The 22,604-nt window shown below is 46.0% G+C and overlaps 1 protein-coding gene across 1 annotated transcript in view; it reads right to left on the bottom strand.

Moving 5' to 3' along the window:
* LIMCH1 (LIM and calponin homology domains 1) overlaps nt 1-22,604 on the bottom strand; it is a 156,028-nt gene that overhangs the window by 68,142 nt on the left and 65,282 nt on the right. Inside the window, exons 3-4 of the mRNA XM_032223520.1 lie at nt 17,318-17,387; nt 728-834 (exon numbers count right to left, since the gene is read on the bottom strand). Of these exons, the coding sequence (XP_032079411.1) occupies nt 728-834; nt 17,318-17,387 (177 nt within the window). The remainder of the gene's footprint in view (nt 1-727; nt 835-17,317; nt 17,388-22,604) is intronic.

Raw genomic sequence — 22,604 nt, 5'->3', positions numbered from 1 at the left:
TCCTTCCATCCTCCTTACCTTTTCTTCCCTCCTTCCCTCCATTCATTCATGCATTCATTCCCTCCCTTTCCTTCCTTCCCTCTCTCCTTTCTTTCTCCTACCTACTCCCTTCCTTCCCTCCCTCCCTCCATTCATTCATTCTCCCTCTTGGTTTCCTTCATTCCCTCTCTCCTTCCTTCCTTCTTTCTTTTCTTCAATCCTCCTTCCCTTCCCTCCTCCCTTCTTTCTTTCTTTCTTTCCTTCCCTCTCTCCTTTTCTTTTCGCCCTTCCTTCCTTCCCTTTTCTTCCCTCCCTCCCTCCCTCCATTCATTCATTCCATTTCCTTCATTCCCTCTCTCCTTCCCACCTTCCTTCTTTCCTTTCTTCAATCCTCCTTTCCTTCCCTCCTCCCTTCTTTCTTTCTTTCCTTCCTTCCCTCTCTCCTTTCTTTTTGCCCTTCCTTCCTTCCCTTTTTTTCCCTCCCTCCCTCCATTCATTCATTCCGTTTCCTTCATTCCCTCTCTCCTTCCCACCTTCCTTCTTTCCTTTCTTCAATCCTCCTTCACTTCCCTCCTCCCTTCTTTCTTTCTTTCCTTCCCTCCCTCCTTCCATTCATTCATTCGGGTCCCTGCTGTGCTTGTGTGCAGGGGCGGGGCACATGCAGGAGATGCGTGCCCATGCGTGGGGAGCATGCACACATGTGCGGGGGGTTGTGTGCACATGTACGGATGAACCTATTTTCACTTACTTGACTGCTGTTCGGCTTGTGGCTTCCTGCAGGTCTCCGGGGTCGAACAGCTGAGATTCTTTCAGTCCCACTTCCCTACAACCTCTTAAGAACAAGGCAACGTTGTCCTACAAGGAAAAACAAAAACAAATAAGATACTTGCTTAATTTCCTTTTTTTTTCCCCCAATCCCAAAATGCAACAAAGGACTAAGAGCTCTCTCCCTGCTGTAGTTGATGATTGATTGCCTGACTTTGCCTAGTACATGTATGTATATATTCCTTGTAGATAAACTACTATTTGAAAGACAAACCTCTGTTTACTGTATTTTGCTCCTGGGTTGTCTCAAAATAGTCACCCTGTATGTACTCTGATCTGGTGCTTTCACAATCAGGAGGCCGTGAGTTCAATCCTAGGTAGAGGCAGATATTTCTCTCTCTGGGCACAATGAGAATATATCTGCTGGGGAAAAAAACCTCCGCACTGGCAACAGGAAGGGCATCCGGCCATTAAAGACTCTGTTAGCTCCATTCAGTTGCCCAGACTCTACCCTGCAGGGGATTATGGGGTCGTTAAAGGATGATGATAATACCTAGCTTAATCCAGAAAATTCTTAAAGAGAAAACCAGAGTTTTTTCTTTTGGGTTTAATGGAAAAAGACTTGGTGGAGGGGAAAAGGGGAACTTTGATGTTATATATGCTGATGGCAGCAAGAATACTTTATGCACAGAAATGTCTGGTTTGGGGGTTTTTTTTTCCCTGAGACCACCACTGAACGAGGCAAATCTAAAAGACAAAGGAATTCCCTCCATGCTCTTTCCAGATCACGGAAGACATTATCTTCCCCCTGGTTTTTTTTTTGCGCTGCAGTTGAAAAGCTACAGGAAGAAACCAACTTTTCAACATGAAAGACATGAACGAAATGTTTAAGAGCTAAATGGCCCGCCAGCTGGCAAGTCGTAACAAACCTCTTGTAAACAAGGAGCTGCTTCTTCACGCAAGCCCATCCATCATTCTCTCTCTCTCCCCCCCCCCTCTCTCTCTCTCTCTCTCTCTCTTTTCATTCCAGTTTTCTGCTCTTCTCCTCTAGTGTCAAATTAAGCCATGCTATCTTTCACGTCAAGATAACCATCCAGAGTAACCACCGGTCCTTCCCAGCGGCCAGCATAAACATTGAGATGAAGAGCGTTGAATGTATGTTGAATGTTGATTTTATTTATATGCCGCCCTTTTCCCCCCGAAGGGGACTCAGGGCGGCTCACAACTCAACCAGGGAAGGGGGATACAAACAAGAATTTAAAACGACATAAAAAAACAATGCATGATTAAAAACACAACAGTCATACCAATTCGAGACGGGGGCAACAGTTCTTTAGCCCCAGGCCAGGTTTTAAGGGCTTTGCGGAAGGCCTGGAGGGTGGTGAGGGTTCGAATCTCCACGGGGAGTTCGTTCCAGAGGGTCGGAGCAGCCACAGAGAAGGCTCTCCTCCTGGTAGTCGCCAGTCGGCACTGGCCGGCGGATGGAATTCGGAGGAGGCCTAATCTGTGGACAGAGACAGTCATGGCCCAATGACCACCGGGCAAAGAGACGGTCAACGGGTTCTCCCGCGAGCTGAAAAGCCCAGCGAGGTTGCCGATGGAGAAGAAGGGGCCGGCGGCAGCCACGAGGGGGGGGGGGGAGGCTGCCCCTTCGGTTGCTATTCCCCAAAGCAAACAACGAAAGAGCTGGAGGCTGCTGTGAGCCTTCGTGCCTTCTGAAGTTCACGGCCTCCTCAATGGAAGATCAGCAAATGCCTTTCCTCTTTTTAAAAATTAAACATCCACTTCTCGCGTGCCAAAGGACACATTTCAATAAACTCTGAAAGCCCAGCTTGCTTTCTCGACCCAAACGCAAAAGACCCGTTGCGTTGGTGGGGATAACTGTGGGCTAATAAATGGTTGGCATTCGCGGCCTCGAGATTGCCCTGCCGTGATGGAAAACAAAGGCGGTAAGCAAAATCCTTATGTCAACTTCAGGGTCACACACACACACACACACACACACACACACACACACACACAATTATTTTTGAGGTGCAGGAGGTGGCGAGCGTGGTCAACTCATGGCTGCTGCTGTGTTGCTTATTTTCAGGGAGGGCTTATTTTGGGGGAAACAGGGTATCATCTATTTATCATCTATCAATCTATCTGTCTGTCTGTCTATCATCTATATCATCTATAATCTATCTGTCTGTCTATCATCTGTATGTCTGTCATCTATCTATCTTTCATCTATCTATCTATGTATCATCTATCTATCTATCATCTATATCATCTGTCTGTCTGTCTATCATCCATCCATCCATCCATTTATCTATGTCTGTCTGTCTGTCCATCTATCTATCATCTATGTATCTTCTATCTATCTATCTATCTATCTATCTATCTATCTATCTATCTATCTATCTATCTATCATCTATATCTATCTATCTATCTGTCTGTCTGTCTGTCATGTGTCTCTAACATCTATATCATCTATAATCTATCTATCTATCTGTCTTTCTGTCTATCATCTGTCTGTCTGTCTGTCATCTATCTATCTTTCCTCTATCTATCTATGTATCTATCTATCTGTCATCTATATCATCTGTCTGTCTGTCTGTCTGTCTATCATCCATCCATCCATTTATCTATGTCTATCTGTCTGTCTGTCTGTCTATCTATCTATCTATCATCTATCCATTTATCTATCTATCTATCATCTATCATCTATCATCTATCAATCTACCAATCTATCTATCATCTGTCATCTATCTAACCTACCTACTTACCTCTTAATAACAACATAGACTAATCCATATGTATGTATATATGTATGAAAAGGGGTGGGACTTCCTGTATTCTCAATAGTATATTTTCCCACAATGAAACAGCGACCTAATCTTCTCCCATGGCATTCTTTCCAAAATATGTCCCAATTTTCTGCTAAGCCTTTAATCTAACAGCTATTTTAAAGCCTGCACTGTAAGGAATAAATCTTTCTATGTCCCTTTAAAAACAACAAGCCTAAAACTCCAGCCTCATATATATAAAATATATAGATGAATTGGTGATTTATTCCCCGATCCAGATCTTTTCAAGTATTTTTACTCAACAGCTTTGTTTACCCAAGCTTTCCCCCCGTGGCTCAGGCATTGCGGGTTTTGGCTATTACCTCTGATTTTTGTTTTTTGTTTTAATCTTTTCGAGGAAAAACATTCCGGATCCATACAGATTTTATCTTAGAAACTCAACTAAAGAGCTGCTAAGAATCAGATCAGGAATCTCTCCATACAAAACCAGAGACTGTGATTAAATTAAAATGAGCAAAAAAGGATGGCCTCTGGATTTAGCCCCCATTCACAAACCAAGAACCACACCTTTGCAGTCCAATCAAATAGTGGTTAATAGCGGCAGCAAATGTACAGGCAGTCCTTGACTTACGACACTTCACTTAGTGACTGATCAAAGTTACAACATCGCCGGAAAAAGCCACTGACGGCTGTTGTTCCCACTTATGACCATTGCAGCACCCTCATGTTCAAAATTCAGACCCTCAGGAACTGACTCATATTTATGACCGCTGCCGTATCCCCAGGGGGGAGGGGAGTTTCCTCTGATCCCCTGTTACGACCTTTTCTGACAAGCAAAGTCAACAGGGAAGCCAGATTCCCTTACCAACGGTGGCAAGAAAGGTTGTTAAAATAAGGGGACAGCTCCCTTAGCCAATGTCTCGCTTAGCAATGTACATGTTGGCCTCGATTGTAGGCCGAAAGACTACATGCACGGTGGGGGGGCAGTGGTTAGAGAGCAGCACTGCAGGCTACTTCTGCTGACTGCCAGATGACTGCAATTTAGCAGTTCAAATCCCACCAGGCTCAAGGTTGACTCAGCTTTCCGTCCTTCCGAAGTGGGTAAAATGAGGACCCAGATGCTGACTGTGTAAACCGCTTAGAGAGGGCTATAAAGCTCTGTGAAGCGGTATATAAGTCTAAGTGCTATTGCTATTGCTATTGCTATTGCTATTGCTATTGCTTCCTTCCTTCCTTCCTTCCTTCCTTCCTTCCTTCCTTCCTTCCTTCCTTCCCAGGAGTTAGAATGCAGTATTGTAGGCTGACTCTGCCCACTGCCAGTAGTTCAATCCTAACCTGCTCAAGGTTGACTCAGCCTTCCGTCCTTCCGAGGTGGGTAAAATGAGGACCCAGATTGTTGGGGGCAATATGCTGACTCTGTAAACCGCTTAGAGAGGGCTATAAAGCTCTGTGAAGCGGTATATAAGTCTTATTGCTATTGCTATTCCTTCCTTCCTTCCTTCCTTCCTTCCTTCCTTCCTTCCCAGTAGTTAGAATGCAGTATTGCAGGCTGACTCTGCCCACTGCCAGTAGTTCAATGCTGACCTGCTCAAGGTTAACTCAGCCTTCCGTCCTTCCGAGGTGGGTAAAATGAGGACCCAGATTGTTGGGGCAATATGCTGACTGTGTAAACCGCTTAGAGAGGGCTATAAAGCTCTGTGAAGCAGTATATAAGTCTAACTGCTATTGCTATTGCTATTGCTATTGCTATTCCTTCCTTCCTTCCTTCCTTCCTTCCTTCCTTCCTTCCCAGTAGTTAGAATGCAGTATTGCAGGCTGACTCTGCCCACTGCCAGTAGTTCAATCCTGACCTGCTCAAGGTTAACTCAGCCTTCTGTCCTTCCGAAGTGGGTAAAATGAGGACCCAGATGCTGACTGTGTAAACCGCTTAGAGAGGGCTATAAAGCTCTGTGAAGCGGTATATAAGTCTAAGTGCTATTGCTATTGCTATTGCTATTGCTATTGCTTCCTTCCTTCCTTCCTTCCTTCCTTCCTTCCTTCCTTCCTTCCTTCCTTCCTTCCTTCCCAGGAGTTAGAATGCAGTATTGTAGGCTGACTCTGCCCACTGCCAGTAGTTCAATCCTAACCTGCTCAAGGTTGACTCAGCCTTCCGTCCTTCCGAGGTGGGTAAAATGAGGACCCAGATTGTTGGGGGCAATATGCTGACTCTGTAAACCGCTTAGAGAGGGCTATAAAGCTCTGTGAAGCGGTATATAAGTCTAAGTGCTATTGCTATTGCTATTCCTTCCTTCCTTCCTTCCTTCCTTCCTTCCCAGTAGTTAGAATGCAGTATTGCAGGCTGACTCTGCCCACTGCCAGTAGTTCAATGCTGACCTGCTCAAGGTTAACTCAGCCTTCCGTCCTTCCGAGGTGGGTAAAATGAGGACCCAGATTGTTGGGGCAATATGCTGACTGTGTAAACCGCTTAGAGAGGGCTATAAAGCTCTGTGAAGCAGTATATAAGTCTAACTGCTATTGCTATTGCTATTGCTATTCCTTCCTTCCTTCCTTCCTTCCTTCCTTCCTTCCTTCCTTCCCAGTAGTTAGAATGCAGTATTGCAGGCTGACTCTGCCCACTGCCAGTAGTTCAATCCTGACCTGCTCAAGGTTAACTCAGCCTTCTGTCCTTCCGAGATGGGTAAAATGAGGACCCAGATTATTGGGGGCCAGAGGCTGACTCTGTAAACCAATTAGACAGGACCGCAAAAGCACTGTAAAGCGATATATAAGTCTAGATGCTATTGCTATTACTATATACGAATCCTCGGACTATCCCGAGAAGGAGCTGGCCCAATAATCCTTTCAATCAGTAGTAGTTTAAGAACAAAGGCAGGACTTGGAACCGCTCAAGCTGAAAACTGCGCAGCATTTTCAGTTATTATTTTTGGTAATAACTACAGTTCCCAATCAGATGTTTTTCTTCACCGAGCTCTTCCTGTGAGCTCAAGTGCCAAAACGATTGGGATAAATCACCGTGAGTTGTTTATCCTTCAAATGTTTATGGCTTGTCACGGAGAGCTTTCTTTTCTGTCCAGATTGCTGAGCTACAGAGCCTTGTTTATCTAAACAAATGCTTCAGATTGAATTCCGCCTAATAATTTAAGCCCCTGGCAATTTGCGGAACTAAATATTGTTGCGGCGGGTTGCATAGTCGCCTGGATATTTAAAAAAGAAAAAAAAGAAAATAGCATTGGGGTTTCTGTTCACCCTACTGAGTCCTTTCCCAAGACAGGCAAATGTAGTTGTTTAATCATATGAAGGGTATGGTTGCAGGATGTACCGTATTTTTTGGAGTATAAGACGCACCTTTTATCCCTTAAAAGAGGGTGAAAATTTGGGTACGTCTTATACACTGAATGTAGCCCCACCCACCCACCATCCCCCACCTTTTGGCCTCTGCCTCCCAGCAATTTACCTCCTTGCAGCAAAGGGGGAAAATGGGGCTTGCAGAGGCTGCAATAGGCTATGGCATTACCTGCAGCTTGAAACAGCTGATCATTGGGAGGCCCACGCTGAAACTGAAAGTGAAACTTGCTGTTTGCTGCAGGAGGCAAATTGCTGGGAGGCAGAAGCAGATTTTTTTCTTCTTGAGCTAATCAGGCTGTTTGCTGTTTGCTGCAAGGAGGTAAGACAGTAACAATAATTGTCTATAGAAAGTTCAAATTATGAGACTTATTTTTTAAAGACTGCTTCATTATTGTTCTAGACAACTTAACAAAATGAGGAAGCTTTTTAAAATAAATGCTGGATCTGAAGAGGCCCAGTGCTATTGTCTCTTCTTTTAAATAACAGAGAATAAGTATACTTCCAGAAAGCCACATCAATTTTAACAGCATCTGTACAAGTATACTCTGAAATGTAACACTACAAAGAGTGTATATCGTCTGTACTGTTTGCTGTTTGTTGCAAGGAGGCAAATTACTGGGAGGCAGAAGCAGATTTTTTCCCCTTGTTTTCCTCTCAAAAAGCTAGGTGCATCTTATACTTTGGCGCATCTTATACTTCGGAGCGTCTTATATTTCAGAGCGTCTTATACTTCGAAAAAAACAGTAAGCTGTTCCGAGTAAAGCTGCCTTTTTGCCATTGACTGATGGCGAATTTGTAAATGCCAGCGGTGTTTGTACATTTATTCATTTATATTTATTTTAGAAAATTGCTAAAATTGCTCTTCTTCTTCTTCTTCTTTTCCTCCTCCTCCTCCATTCTTCTTTATTCCTTCGCTGCCTTCTCCTCTTCGTCCTTCTTTGCCACAGCCATTGTGGTTAGAATTCAGTATTGCAGGTTAACTCTGCTGACTGCCAGCAGTTCGATCCCTACCAGCTCAAAGATTGACTCTTCCTTCCGAGGTGGGTAAAATGAGGACCGGGATTGTTGGGGGCAAGAGGCTGACTCTGTAAACCGCTTAGAGCGCGCTGTAAAACACCGTGAAGCGGTATATATGTCTAAGCGCTTATTGTTATTGCTACTAACCTAACAACAGCAACGATTCACTGAACAACTGTGGAAAGGAAGGTGGTAAAATGGGGCAAAACTCACTCGGCAGATGTCTCGCAGAGATCCATCATGGATCTATTTCAAGAAACAAAAAAAAAATCATTATTCCTTTCATCCACCAAGCCGTCGTTCATGGGTTTTGTACATGGAAACTTGGATGAACCGATGCAAGATTGTTTTCTAAGCTCTTCTTCATCGTAAGGCTGAGGGGACAGAAAAGAGATTTTGCTCGGAGGTTAATTTTCTGACCAGACTATTTTTTGCTTCCAGATGCTTTCAAACAAACCGTTTGTTTCCTTGAAATTCACTCCTAAGCAACCAAACGAGAAGACAGTGGACTCAATCCAACTTTAAATCCACGGGATTTCAGTGTGCCCACAGCCCTCTGCGTGGCTGCAGCCATTCTCGTTTCCTCAATACTTTCATTGGCCTCACGTTTATCTTTGCATGAAGAGTATCTGACATTCCTTCCGCAGAGCCTGTTGTGGGCCGCCAGCAGCCAGCGGAGCTGACGGCAGAATCGGACAATGAGGAGGTTGGGGAGGAACACGGGGTTCCACCACAAATGCGCGCACAACAAAAGCGTGCCTGACTAAACCACGGTGTCTAAAGCACGGAGACAAAACCGCGCGACGAATGAGCGACTAATTAGCCCTAAAGCGCGCCGACAAAAGCGCGCCGACAGACGCGCGCTGTAACGTAACCCTCAACCTAACCCTAACCCTAACCCTAACCCTAACCCTAAACCCAACCCTAAATGTAAATCTTACCTTAAATTAAACCGCGCTTCTGTCGGCGCGCTGTTGTCGGCGCGCTGTTGTCGGCGCGCTTGTGACATCGCGGTTTTAGCCCCGCGGTGTTGTCAGCGCGCTTATGACGTTCACGCTTTTGTCGGGTCACGGGAACACAGGCCAGTCCTGGAGTCTGGGGAAGGCTCTGATGAGGGCTCTGTGTCGGAGGCAGAGAGGGGATCAAGGCCATCTGGTAATTAAGTGCTGCCTCCGGAGTCCGACATCAGCGAGGCAGATGAACAGCAGGAGCCTCTTCCCAGTGTGCGCATGCGCAGAGCTGCCAGAAGGCAAGAACAACTAAGAAAACAGGGTCGACTCGGGAGTAAGGCTTGGAGATGATTGGCCCCTCCCATAAGACATAAAAGAGGAGCGAATGGGGAAGTGAGCTTTTGCAGGAAGCAATTAGTTCATTTTGGTCGGTTCAAGCTTTGAAAAGTTCTGTTTGACTCTGTGCTAAGTTTGGCCTTGCTCTGCATTTGGCAAATTAGGTCTCTGGCAGGATTCCAAGGGAGATAAGGTGGGTGTTTATCAACCTTCCCCTGAAAGACTGTGGCAACTCGAGCAGACATCTGTCGGAATCTTCACAGACTCTTTGTGAAGCCTTGTGGATGGTTAATAACCATAATTTACAGCCGTATAAATAAAACTAAGGTTGTGATTTAGGTTTTCTCAGGAAGCCTAGTCAGAACTCACCCATCGGAGGCGATGGTGTAAAAACGCCATACATGAATTTGATCAATTAGCAATAGCAATAGCAGACTTATATACCGCTTCATAGGGCTTTCAGCCCTCTCTAAGTGGTTTACAGAGTCAGCATATCGCCCCCACAGTCTGGGTCCTCATTTCACCCACCTTGGAAGGATGGAAGGCTGAGTCAACCTTTGAGCCGGTGAGATTAGAACCGCCGAACTGCAGATAACAGTCAGCTGAAGTGGCCTGCAGTACTGCACCCTAATCACTGCGCCACCTCGGCTCTGAATTCTCAGATCAGGAGCAAATAAGTGTTGCCGGATCTTTCAACTGTCTCCATCACTCCAAATTAAGCTTTCTCTTGGTCCGAGAATTAGTTTCAGGAGCCAGTAAGGAATGAAGCTTATACCTCTTCTACCCAGAGATCAAATTAATGCCTTGGTAAGGCCAGACTTGGAATATTGCATCCGGTTTTGGTCGCCACGATGTAAAAAAGATGTGGAGACTCTATGAAGAGTGCAGAGAAGAGCAACAAAGAGGATTAGGAGACTAAAACATGAAGAACGGTTGCAGGAACTGGGTATGTCTAGTTTAATGAAAAGAAGGACTTCCAATATCTCAGGGGTTGCCACAAAGAAGAGGGAGTCAAACTATTCTCCAAAGCACCTGAGGGTAGGACAAGAAGCAATGGGTGGAAACTAATCAAGGAGAGAAGCAACTTAGAACTGAGGAGAAATTTCCTGACAGTTAGAACAATTAATCAGTGGAGCAACTTGTCCTCCAGAAGTTGTAAACGCTCCAACAATGGAAGTCTTTAAGAAGATGTTGGATACCCATTTGTCTGAAGTGGTGTAGGGTTAGGGTTAGGGTTGTGGTGTAGGGTTTCCTGCCTAAGCAGGGGGTTGGACTAGAAGACCTCCAAGACCTCCCTTCGAATTCTGTTATTCTATTCTATTCTAAATCCCAAGCCTTCTTCGTTTCAGAAACGCAATGGAGAGGATAGAATTGGCTATTGACGATAGAGATATGGGAACCTTTGCCTATTGCAATCTATTCAGAAACAGGGCTGGTCTCGGCCTTTGTACTAATGTACCTGAAAAGATAAGATATTATTATTATTGAGGAAACAGCGTGGCACCACGCAGAGATGAATTTGGACAATTATAAAAGAAGAACGAGGCGATAATAAATGCGGCCGTGTCTTTTTTATCTTTCTAAAGCAGATGTGCTTTCACAAACAGAAGCCGTATCGATACGCGTGCAATCGTAATGTATATTTTGAGCATTAATCAATCAAGATATTTCACAATGGTGGCTCTGGTTCTTGTTTTGTATCCCTGGGTTGACTTAGGATGACCATAACAAAGAGGACGGATACAACAGAATATTTTTGTAAGGGTGTCTTTTTTGTCCTCGGTTCTTCGGACTGAAAATAAAATCTGAAGATCTGAAGGCAGAGCAAAAAGCAATGGATGGCAACTCAGCAAGGAGAGAAGCAACCTAGAACTGGTTGTGGCCCGCCAGTGGCCTGCACAGCTGGTAGCAGTTTTGGACAGTGAGGAGGTTGGGGAGGAAGATGGGCCAGTCCTGGAGTCTGGGGAAGGCTCGGATGAGGGCTCTGTGTCGGAGGCAGAGAGGGGGCCAGGGCCATATGCCAGTTATCAGCTGCCTTCAGAGCCAGACATCAGTGAGGCAGACGAACAGCTGGAGCCTATTCCCAGTGTGCGCATGCGCAGAGCTGCCAGACGAAGGGAAGAGCTAAAGAACAGGGATTGACTTGGGAGGAAGGCCACAGGTGGACGGTGAATGGCCCCTCCCAGAGGGAATAAAAGAGGAGTGAAAGGGGAGTGGAGTTTGCAGGAGACAAAATTCAGTTGCTTGGCCAGTGGTTCGTACTTATGACCGTTGCCGAGTCCCAAGGTCACGTGAGCCCCTTTTGCGACTTTCAGATAAGAGAAGTTGGTAGCAAAGCTAGATTCCCTTAATCAGTTTACTGATAGGAGTGGGATTCAGCCGGTTCAGGAGAACCTGTAGTTCCCGTGAGCATTTGGCCCCGCCCACCCACCGCTGCCCAATTTTTCACCCTCTTTTAGGGGTTCGGGGAAGTGCGTCTTATACTCTGAAAAATATGGTAGATTTTCCGGTCGTACACGCTAGAATTGCCGGTTAGAAACGTGCTCTTTTCCATCAACCCAAGCGGAATATTTCCAGTCCTCTAGAAGAGGTTAAAGCACAAGGTTTATCTTCTGCCCCATAAACCTGCCCGATTTCCCCAAACAAGATTGAATTTCTTTTCCTCTCTTCAAATGCCATTTCCTTAAATTTGTCTGTGGGCGAGACACAAAAACATCTGCTGACTTTAGCAGCTGGTTTTAAGTCTTCCGAGATAACAAAGAAGAGGAGGAAGGAGAGGGGGAGAAATAACGGGTTTTGTTTTTTTAAAATACCGTGTTATTTTCAACCGAGTAGATTGTTATTTTAATCATATATTTTTTTTAAAAAAAGAATGAGACTGAACGGGGAAAAAGACCCTGCTTGCAGTTTCTTTGTTCCTTAACAGGCATTTTTATTTTAAAAAAAAATTGATAAAAAAAACGGGGTTTGGGGGACAGGATGGAAAAAAATTAATCTGTTGAATCGCAGAAAGTTTTGAGCAGGAAACCAGCAGACACCAAACGAAACTCTCTTAGGTGGACCTTGACTTATGAACGTAATTGAGCCCAACATTTCTGTGGCTCAGTGAGAAATCTATTAAGCGAGAAAATTCATTTTGCAACCTTTCCCGCAGCCGCGGTTAAGCGAATCGCTGCAGTTTATATGTTGACAACTCCCGCGGTTAAGGGAATCTGATTTCCCCCTTTGACTTTGCTTTTCAGTAGGCCGCAAAAGGGGCTCGCGTGTCCTCCCAGGACACTGCAACCATCATAACTGTGAGTCCGTTGCCAAGCGTCTGAAGTTGGATCCCCGGATCACGGGGATGCTGCAAAGGTCGTAACTGTGAAAAATGGCCATTGCAACTTTGGTCACTAAAACTCAATGTTGTAAGTCAAGGGCCACTGTTCTTAGCAACCTTGAATTTGGAAATTATTAGGAATAAAGCTTTTCACCTTTTAATTACTTTAGAATTTACTGTGCATTCTAATGTACTGTGAAGAGCCGAGGTGGCACAGTGGTTAAATGCAGCACTGCAGGCTACTTCAGCTGACCGCAGTTCTGCAGTTCGGCTGTTCAAATCTCACCGGCTCAGGGTTGACTCAGCCTTCCATCCTTCCGAGGTGGGTAAAATGAGGACCCGGATTGTTGTTGGGGGCGATATGCTGACTCTGTAAACCGCTTAGAGAGGGCTGAAAGCCCTATGAAGCGGTATATAAGTCTAACTGCTGTTGCTATTGCTATTGCTATTCTAAGAACAACAAATGAAGGGAAAAAATATACAGCTAGGGGAGGGAAATCATTTTGTTTCCCATAAAAGCACGTTCCCTTACTCCTAATGATAACAACGTAGGAAATAGATATTTAATTGACCAGGTCTTATATTTTCCAAATATTTGCTCAGTAACCCATGACTGCAGAAAGGCTGCAATGAGCCATATTATTATAGTATATTCTATTTTGCCTAAGGGATTTTGTGCGACTCTAATGGGTACTGTTTTGTAGTATCTCACACAAACCCAGCTAGGTTCTACCTGGGGCTGCCCCTGAAGAGTGTTCGGAGACTACAATTGGTCCAGAATGCAGCCGCGCGAGCGATACTGGGTGAACCTAGGTACACCCATGTTACACCTATCCTCCGTGAGCTGCACTGGCTTCCCATTGGTCTCCGGACACGCTTCAAGGTGCTGGTTATTACCTTTAAAGCCCTACATGGCCGAGGACCCAGATACCTACGAGACCGTCTCCTGCCGCATACCTCCCAGAGTCCGATAAGATCGCACAAGGCGGGCCTTCTCCGGGTACTGTCAGCTACGCAGTGTCGTCTGGCGGCTCCTCAGGGGAGGGCCTTCTCTGTAGCTGCCCCGGCCCTTTGGAACGATCTACCCCCTGAGATCCGGACCCTCCCCACTCTCTCAGCCTTCCGCAAGTCTGTTAAGACCTGGCTGTTCCGGCAGGCCTGGGACTGTTGATCTTGACTGAACTTCAGCCCCATTAAAATCGAGTGCATGTTGTGTTTTGCTTTTAATTTGTTTCTGTCTTGTATTTTAATCTTTTTAAAATATTTTAAACTGTTTTTATGTAAGCTGCCTGGAGTCCTTCGGGATTGGGCGGCATACAAATCTATTAAAATCGAAATCGGTTTATTCAACGACCGACAGCCGTAATGGCCAACCCAAAGGAGGCACACAGAGCCCTCTCTGCGGGCAGTCGAGCTCTCCTGCCACCCAGCTGATTTTTGGGTCTCTGCCATGCATGCACGGGGGGAGGGGCACATGCATGCATGCAAGGGGTCATCTGGGGGTGGTTCTCCATGCCCCATGGCCTACTCTTGGTCCCAGGAAGCTGCAGGGAGGCCTGGCGGGGCAGGGGCCCTTGGGGATGGGGGAAGCATGGGGGATGGGGGGAAGTGTGAGGGGCACGCACATGCAGGGGCGTGGGGGGGCACAGCGGGGTGTCGTGCACACATTGCATTATGGGTACAGGCATGCGCTTTCGCCACGTGACAACAAAATGGCTGTCACCTACAGTTATACCAGAGGTGGGTTCCTACCGGTTTGCACCTATTCGGTAGAACCGGTTCGTCAAATTTACTGAACCGGTTATAAGAGGTTCCACCAGTGGACCCGGAAAGCAGGCCACACCTACAGAAGAGGTTCCAAACTTTTTTGAAACCCACCACTGGCCCTTGGATATGATTATTCTACACTATCATGCTCATATTTATAAAACTCAGTGCCTCTGTGAAAGGTAAGGATGACTACTGTGTTTGTGGTGCAATCAGAACATTGCGTGTGTTGAAGTTGTTTTAACGCAAACCAAAGATGCCTTTTAAAAAACAAGTTTACATCCTATTCTTATGCATGCCAGTGCTGTGTGGGAGATAATTTAAGGTGGTTCTGACAAGTGTCGTCGGCATCTTCATATCCGGTCACGTGGGCGGCAAGCCACTCCCATCTGGTCACATGAGCAGCAAGCCACTCCCACAAAGGAGGCCACACCCACAGAGTAGGTTCGAACAATTTTTGAAACCCACCACTGAGTTATACCAACCACAGCTTAAAACAGTGCAAAGATTTCAAGCCCATCTATTGTTAAGTGTCGAAAATCAGCAAAACGTCCTTCCTTGCCAAAATGAGGGTTAATGACGAAGCACTGGATATTTCCAATGCGCCACAGAATTTTGCAGAATTGAAACGAGGTTTGAACGCTGCTAATAATGGGAGGAACTATAAAGCAAATGTAAAAAAAAATGGGGGAAAGTCTTTGTGTGTGTGTGTGTGTGTGTGTGTGTGTGTGTGTGTGGTACGAATGCAAAAACTGAAAGAAATTGTTGTTCATTAGCAGAACAATGGCTGTCCCAAATATGCCTCGAGTAATTCTGCCTTAGGCTGGCATTTCCAAAACAAAAATGAAAATCCTGATTAAGGGCCAATGCCTCCACCCGTGCAAATTCTCCAGCAAAAAAACACCCTGCCAGTTCCGTAATTGTAATCCGCTATAAAATGCGACTTTCCATCTTTTTCCCTGTAACATTCCACTTGGAATGGAGATTTAACCCATTCATTGCCTGATGTAATCTTGGATACACACACATACACACAAACATCGCATCACAACACATAACACAGCCCAAGATCTCCGATTCATACACCAAGCAATAGGCAAATAGTTCTCGACTTACAACAGTTTAGTGGCCGTACTATAACTTAGTTCAAATAAGTCGTTTGCAGTAATAAATCCCCAAAAATGGATTTAAGATTGTTTTTCACACTTAAGACCGTTGCAACATCAGAAAGCATCAAGGACACCCCAAATGCAGCATGACAACCAAAGGACGAGTAGCTGTTAGGTATTTCCGTCACTATTTTTTCCTCTTGTCTCAACAAAAACCTCTTTTATTCATTGACTGTGAATTCTGTTCATTCACAACCAGCAAAGTCTTTCAAGGGAGGATTTACGGTCACAGACCTCATCTGGCTTGGAGAGCTGCCAGGTTGATATCTGCAAAACTTGGCCAGGAGTCTCGGAGAGTCACAGGCCAATTAAGCGAACGAATTGCCTCCTGCAAACTCCACTCCCCTTTCGCTCCTCTTTTATTTCCTCTGGGAGGGGCCATTCATCGTTCACCTGTGGCCTTCCTCCCAAGTCGGCCCCTGTTCTTTAGCTCTTCCCTTCGTCTGGCAATTCTGCACATGCGCACCCTGGGAACAGGCTCCAGCTGTTCTTCTGCCTCACTGATGTCTGACTCCGAAGGAAGCCGATAACTGGCATACGTCCCTGGTCCCCTCTCTGCCTCCGACACAGAGCCCTCATCCGAGCCTTCCCCAGGCTCCAGGACTGGCCCATCTTCCTCCTCAACCTCCTCACTGTCCGAATCTGCTGCGGGCCGCTGGCAGGCCACGACTGTAGTGAGAACAGGGAGCAGACTCTCCCACGGCTGTTCTTTCTTCGTAGGCATCATTTCAAAGGCACAAAGCAACCTTTTAGCCACTTACTGGGGACGCTAATCCAGAGCCCAAGTGAGACAGGAGCCAAGGGCCGTGCAGTTCAAACCCTTCAGTTTTGCCTCTGCTATTTCCTACTATTATTCCTTACTACCTCCTACACCCTGGGCTGTGAATGTCTCAATTCCCACCGGAGTAGTGTAAGGAACTGAAGTCATGCCATAAGCGTCTCTCAACCCACCCGTCAAAGAAACCGATAAGTCCCAAACAAACAAGAAATTCCTTCTCTCCAAGACTATTTCAAAGTGGGGAATTAAACAAAAAACAAAAACATCGTGTCAAAGACAAATAAATCCTTCTATTTCCGCCATCACTGAAGGGACTTCAAAGTTTTGATAAAAGTAGCTGCTTTTGCCCCAGAGTTGGGATCTTTCAATTCAGATCTTTCTCGAATGGAACCATTTTTTGAGTGAAATTTCAAATTTGGTCTCTACCCCCCGTGTATTTTGCTTCCCTCTTCACCTTCTTTGTCAATTTTAAGCTTAACTTTAATAAAAGCCAATGATGTGCATACTTCAAACCCAAGAACACACTGTAAGGCACAAGCTTGCCCATCCCAAGGATGAATAGCAATAGCAATAGCAGCTAGACTTATATACCGCTTCATAGGGCTTTCAGCCCTCTCTAAGCAGTTTACAGAGTCAGCCTATCGCCCCCACAGTCTGGGTCCTCATTTCACCCACCTCGGAAGGATGGAAGGCTGAGTCAACCCTGAGCCGGTGAGATTTGAACCGCCGAACTGCAGATAACAGTCAGCTGAAGTGGCCTGCAGTACTGCACCCTAACCACTGCGCCACCTCGGCACAACACAGGAGAACAAGCCCATCAGGACGAGATTCAGAAGTCCATCTGCATTTAAAAGACAAAGGTCCCTCTCTTGAAGAAAGCAAAGTCCAAATTTTGGACAGAGAAGAGCTCTAGTTTGAAAGACAGGCCAAAGACGACATCTATGTCAAAATTGAGCGACAACACTAGTTGGATATTTTCTCAACAGGGCTGCCCAGATTTAACAGATGTGCTCATATTGCCTTTTTAGAAGACATTTCTGGAAAAAAAACACAACAGAAGCAAAACGACAACGGAAGGATCTCACTTACAGATACTCACCAGTCCTGCAGCGGGAGTGGGCGATCTGTTGATCTTGGTGACCAATCCGGGCAAGATGGAATTCAACAACCTGTCACAAGAAAGGAGAGTGGCAACATTATCATCAGTCACACACACATGGGCAAGGAATGGTTTCCTCTAAGCGCACCACACCTCCAAGCCTCAAAGCTATTGATTCGGGACCAAGAAAGAAAAGCTTTACAAAAGCTGGCGAGCACAATTGTGCGAGACCAGATCGGTATCTACAAAGCTCTTGAGAACTTGGGACTTCCAATCTGTCCTGATGAATAGAAGGCATGGGTCCAACCTGGGACAATCTACACAACGCCCACCTCTGGCCGAACAAGACAACGGCCCTGGGACAGCGTAGCTCAACAATGACCGGGAATCAACAAAGTTTCATGATACAAATAAGTCGATTCATATCATGTTCGACTCTCCGTTGCAACTGTCATGTGAAGATTGGGATTGGGGAAGTCTAGTTTAATGAAAAGAACTAGGCGCGGTCCCTGCGGCCATCTTTTCTTTTGGGTCTTTGGCCTGCCACACTTTCTACAATTCTACTATGCATTTTCTATTGTGGGAAAAAGGGAGGGTGGGATTGTACGGAGTTAGATGATATGTAGCCATAACAACATTCTTTCTAGAGAGCCAAGGTCATTCTTTGTCTTTGCACCTCTGCACCTGGCTGGAACTGGATGGGTGGAACTCCCGGCATGGCAGGGGAAGATTTGACCATGGGATGGACAAGTGGATGTGGGGACAAGATCTTGAACTTTCAACTAGGTGGGGAAAACTGGGAAGCTTTCAGATTTGGGTTTTCCCAGATGTGCCAACGTGGCTCTCTTAATAAATTGGAACTTTGAGGAATCCTTTGCCTTGGACTCTGATTTAATTTTGGATTTGGAACGATGACACTAGGGGTGACCATGATAGCCATCTTCCAATATTTGAGGGGTGCCACAAAGAAGAGGGGGTCAACCTACTCTCCAAAGCACCATAAGACAGGACAAGAAGCAACAGATGGAAACTTATCAAGGAGAGAAGCAACCTAGAGCTAAGGACCAATGAAATGTTGCCTTCAGAAGTTGTGAGTGATCCATCACTGGAGGCTTTTAAGAAAAGACAGTCATGAATATTCATGAATATTCTAACACACATGTAGTCTTTGACTTACAAAAGTTAATTTAGTGACCATTCGCAGTTACCAAAAAGGGACTTATGATCAGTTTTCATACTTATGACTATTCTAACATCTCCACAGTCACGTGAATTACATCTGGATGCTTGACAAGTGCTTCATACTTATGATGTTTGCTGTGTCCCGGGGTCACATGATCCCCTTTTGCGACCTTCCGACAAGACAAGCCGATGGGGAAGCAGGATCCCCTTAGCAACCGTGGTATTCGTTTACCCAACTGCCGTGATTCACTTAACAACGGTGACAGGAAAGGTCGTAAAATGGGGCAAAACTCACTTTACAAATGTCTAACTTAGGAAGCGGAAAGTTTGGCCTCAATTGTGGACGTACGTCGAGGACCACTGGATCATCCAAGTTGCAATGTGGGACTTTCTAACTTTAGTTTAAGTATGCCGTTCTATGATGTGAATATGTTGTATTTGTGAAGGATTTAAAAGCAAAATATATAAATAAACCCAACATGTCATATCTCTCCTCCTTCTGGCTGGAAAGCCATATGTTTCCTATCTATGAATTTTGATTTATTTTTTTTATTTTTTTTACAAAATTATATTTCTACCATGGATGCAACACATGAACAAACATGTTCTCCAAATGACGGTCTGAGATTTATCTTCTCTCTAAAGGACGGTGGTTCCACATCAAAGCTTAACCAGATAACAGCCATTCCTCAGTCTGAGTTTCTTTACTCCTTCTACTAGTATTTTTTTTTCTCACTAAGGCACCCAGTGATCATGATGTAGTAAACCCCATTTGGTGCAAATGGATGCCCTTTGATGTTATATTACCAAGTTGTTGAGCAACGGGCCTAGCGGACCTCCCTGAAGCCTCCTGAAACTGCCATTTGCCCCCACCACCCCATGCATTCACGCGCAACCTCCTCTGTGTGCGTAGCAGAGACCTGAAAATCAGCTGGCCAGTGGGAACCACGCACGCATGCACGGTGGCTGGCGTTCCCCCAAAGACGGCTCCCCATGCCACCTGTGGCACGCATGTGATAGGTTCGCCATCACAGCTCTCAATGTTACATGTTATCCTTCAAAATTTAGCAATAGCAGTTAGACTTATATACCGCTTTATAGGGCTTTCAGCCCTCTCTAAGCGGTTTACAGAGTCAGCATATCTCCCCCACAGTCTGGGTCCTCATTTCACCCACCTCGGAAGGATGGAAGGCTGAGTCAACCCTGAGCCGGTGAGATTTGAACCGCTGAACTGCAGCTAAAAGTCAGCTGAAGTGGCCTGCACCCTAACCACTGCGCCCTCTCCCCTCCCCCCAAGCAAGCATTGATGTTCATAACGCAGCTGTTTTGGTACGGGGTGATGAAGCCTTTTCTAGAAGACGTGTTGCATTCTGGGTCACTTACATTTAAGTTCACCACAACAATTTACACCTAAGATTACCCGTTGGAGGAGCACTGGGGAAACGTATGTCAAGGTTTATCAGCCAAAGCTGATCGGTGACCTCACTTGCCGCTGAGGTCCTATAGTTATCCAACTGCCAAAGCTGGATTAAGAAGGAGTTCTATGTTGTAAATCTTGTCCTCCAGTCCGAACAACGTGACCCCATCAATCTCAGGGGTGCCTCCAGTCCGAGAAGGCCGCTCTTGGAAACTTATATCTAGTCCTATAATAATCTGTTAGTAATGTTGATGGTATATGCAGTACAATGCGGCGAGCAGATCTGTACATTGGGGAAACAAAACAACCACTTCGTAGATACGTGGCACAACATAGGAGAACAAGCCCGTCAGGACGAGATTCAGCAGTCCATCTGCATTTCAAAGACAAATTTTGAAGACAGCAAAGCGAGCGATCGTGGGTGCACCTCGGTTCACCCACGTCACACCTATCCTCCGCGAGCTGCACTGGCTGCCTACTGGTCTTCGGATACGCTTCAAGGCGCTAGTCGTCACTTATAAAGCCCTTCATGGTATTGGACCTGGGTACTTGAGAGACCGCCTGCTGCCAATCACCTCCACTAGACCGATTAGATCCCACAGATTAGGCCTCCTCCGAATTCCATCCGCCAGCCAATGCCGACTGGCGACTACCCGGAGGAGAGCCTTCTCTGTGGCTGCTCCGACCCTCTGGAACGAGCTCCCCGTGGGGATTCGAACCCTCACCACCCTCCAGGCCTTCCGCAAAGCCCTTAAAACCTGGCTGTTCCGACAGGCCTGGGGCTAAAGAGCTTTTGCCCCCCTCCTCGAATTTGTATGGTTGTTGTGTGTTTTAATTGTGTATTGTTATGTTCGTCTTTTTATCCCCTGTCTGTACCCTCTTCCCTGACTGAATTGTGAGCCGCCCTGAGTCCCCTTTGGGGAAAAGGGCGGCATATAAATGTAATAAATCCAAATCCAAATCCAATCACATTTTGGACAGAGAGGACGGCCGGTTTGCAAGAAGAGTCGGAGAAGCCATCTAGGTCAAAACTGAACAGCCCTCTCTCAACAGAAGGGGAGGGAAACATCATCATCTATCTCCAGTCTACAAAGACAGTCCTTCTTAGTAACATCTGGCTGTGAGAGTTAGAGCATAAGGACGACTGAAGAGTGCCGAAGAATTGATGCCTTTGAACTGTGATGCTGGAGAAGACTCTTGGAGAGTCCCTTGAACGGCAAGGGGATCCAATCAGCAGGTCCTACAAGAAATCAACCCTGCGTGTCCTTTGGAAGGACAGCTCTTGAACCTGAAGCTCAAGTACTTTGGCCACCAAATGTTTGGGGGAAATGGAAAGGCAGAAGGAGAAGGGGACGGCCGAGGGATGAGATGGTTAGGTAGCCTCATCAACGGCAATGATCTCAAATTTGGGCAAACACCAGGAGAAACACCAGGAGAAACATCAGCTAGTCCAGAATGCGGCCGCGCGAGTGATCGTGGGTGCACCACGGTTCGCCCACATAACACCGATCCTCCGTGAGCTGCGCTGGCTACCTGTTGATCTCTGGGTGCACTTCAAGGTGCTACTTACCATTCATAAAGCCCTCCATGGTAGTGGATCTGACTATTTGAGAGACCGCCTTCTGCCGATTACCTCCCTTTGTCCCATCAGATCGCATAGAGTAGGCCTCCTCCGAATTCCATCCGCCAGTCAGTGCCGACTGGCGACTACGCGGAGGAGAGCCTTCTCAGTAGCAGCTCCGACCCTTTGGAACGATCTCCCCGTGGAGATTCGTACCCTCACCACCGTCCAGACCTTCCGCACAGCCCTCAAAATCTGGCTATCCCGTCAGGCCTGGGGATAAGACCCTAATCTCACCCCACCCCGAATGCTGAATGAATGTTGTGTTTTATTGTTTTATTTTATTATACTCCACATTTTCTTTTTGTGTTTTGTCTTGCACTCCCTTCCTACAAATTGTAAGCCGCCCTGAGTCCCCTCAGGGGAAAGGGCGGCCTATAAATGTCAAATAAAATGAAAAAAATGAAAAAAAAATGAAAGGGGAAGACAGGTGAGCTGGCTTGCTATGGTCCACGGGAGTCAGAAAGAGTTGGATATGATTTAACGGCTGAGCACAAAAACATATAATCTGTAAAATGTTGAGCAAAGAAGATCCAAGGTCTTTGGCAAACCTCTTTTAAGGTTTTGTTTCACTTCAGCAGACATTTAACTATTTAAATAAATCAACCGAAGCTTTTCCCCAGCCTCCTCTCGCTACTCAAATGATGAATTATTTGGAACTAAACGGCGCGCAACACTAAACTTGTAGTGTTGGCAAACATCATCTCTACACGCTCTTCTTTCAAGAGAGATTGCAAATAAAATAAGATGAACACATATGGCAGTTAGCAATAGAACTGATCCCTGGAAAGCATTAATCTAGTGTTGTGGCCCGCCAGCAGAGCTGGCAGCAGATTCAGACAGTGAAAAGGTTGGGGAGGAACCTGGGCCAGTCCTGGAGTCTGGGGAAAGCTCGGATGAGGGCTCTGTGTCGGAGGCAGAGAGGGGGCCAGGGCCGTCTGACAGTTATCAGCTGCCTTCGGAGTCAGACATCAGTGAGGCAGAAGAACAGCTGGAGGCTGTTCCCAGTGTGCCCATGTGCAGAGTGGCCAGACGAAGGGAACAGCTAAGGAACAGGGGTTGACTTT

The sequence above is a fragment of the Thamnophis elegans genome, chromosome 9, assembly GCF_009769535.1.
Source record: "Thamnophis elegans isolate rThaEle1 chromosome 9, rThaEle1.pri, whole genome shotgun sequence".
Classification (NCBI taxonomy): domain Eukaryota; kingdom Metazoa; phylum Chordata; class Lepidosauria; order Squamata; family Colubridae; genus Thamnophis; species Thamnophis elegans.
Note: the sequence above shows the minus strand (reverse complement) of the source record. Positions and strands in the feature narration are given on the sequence as shown.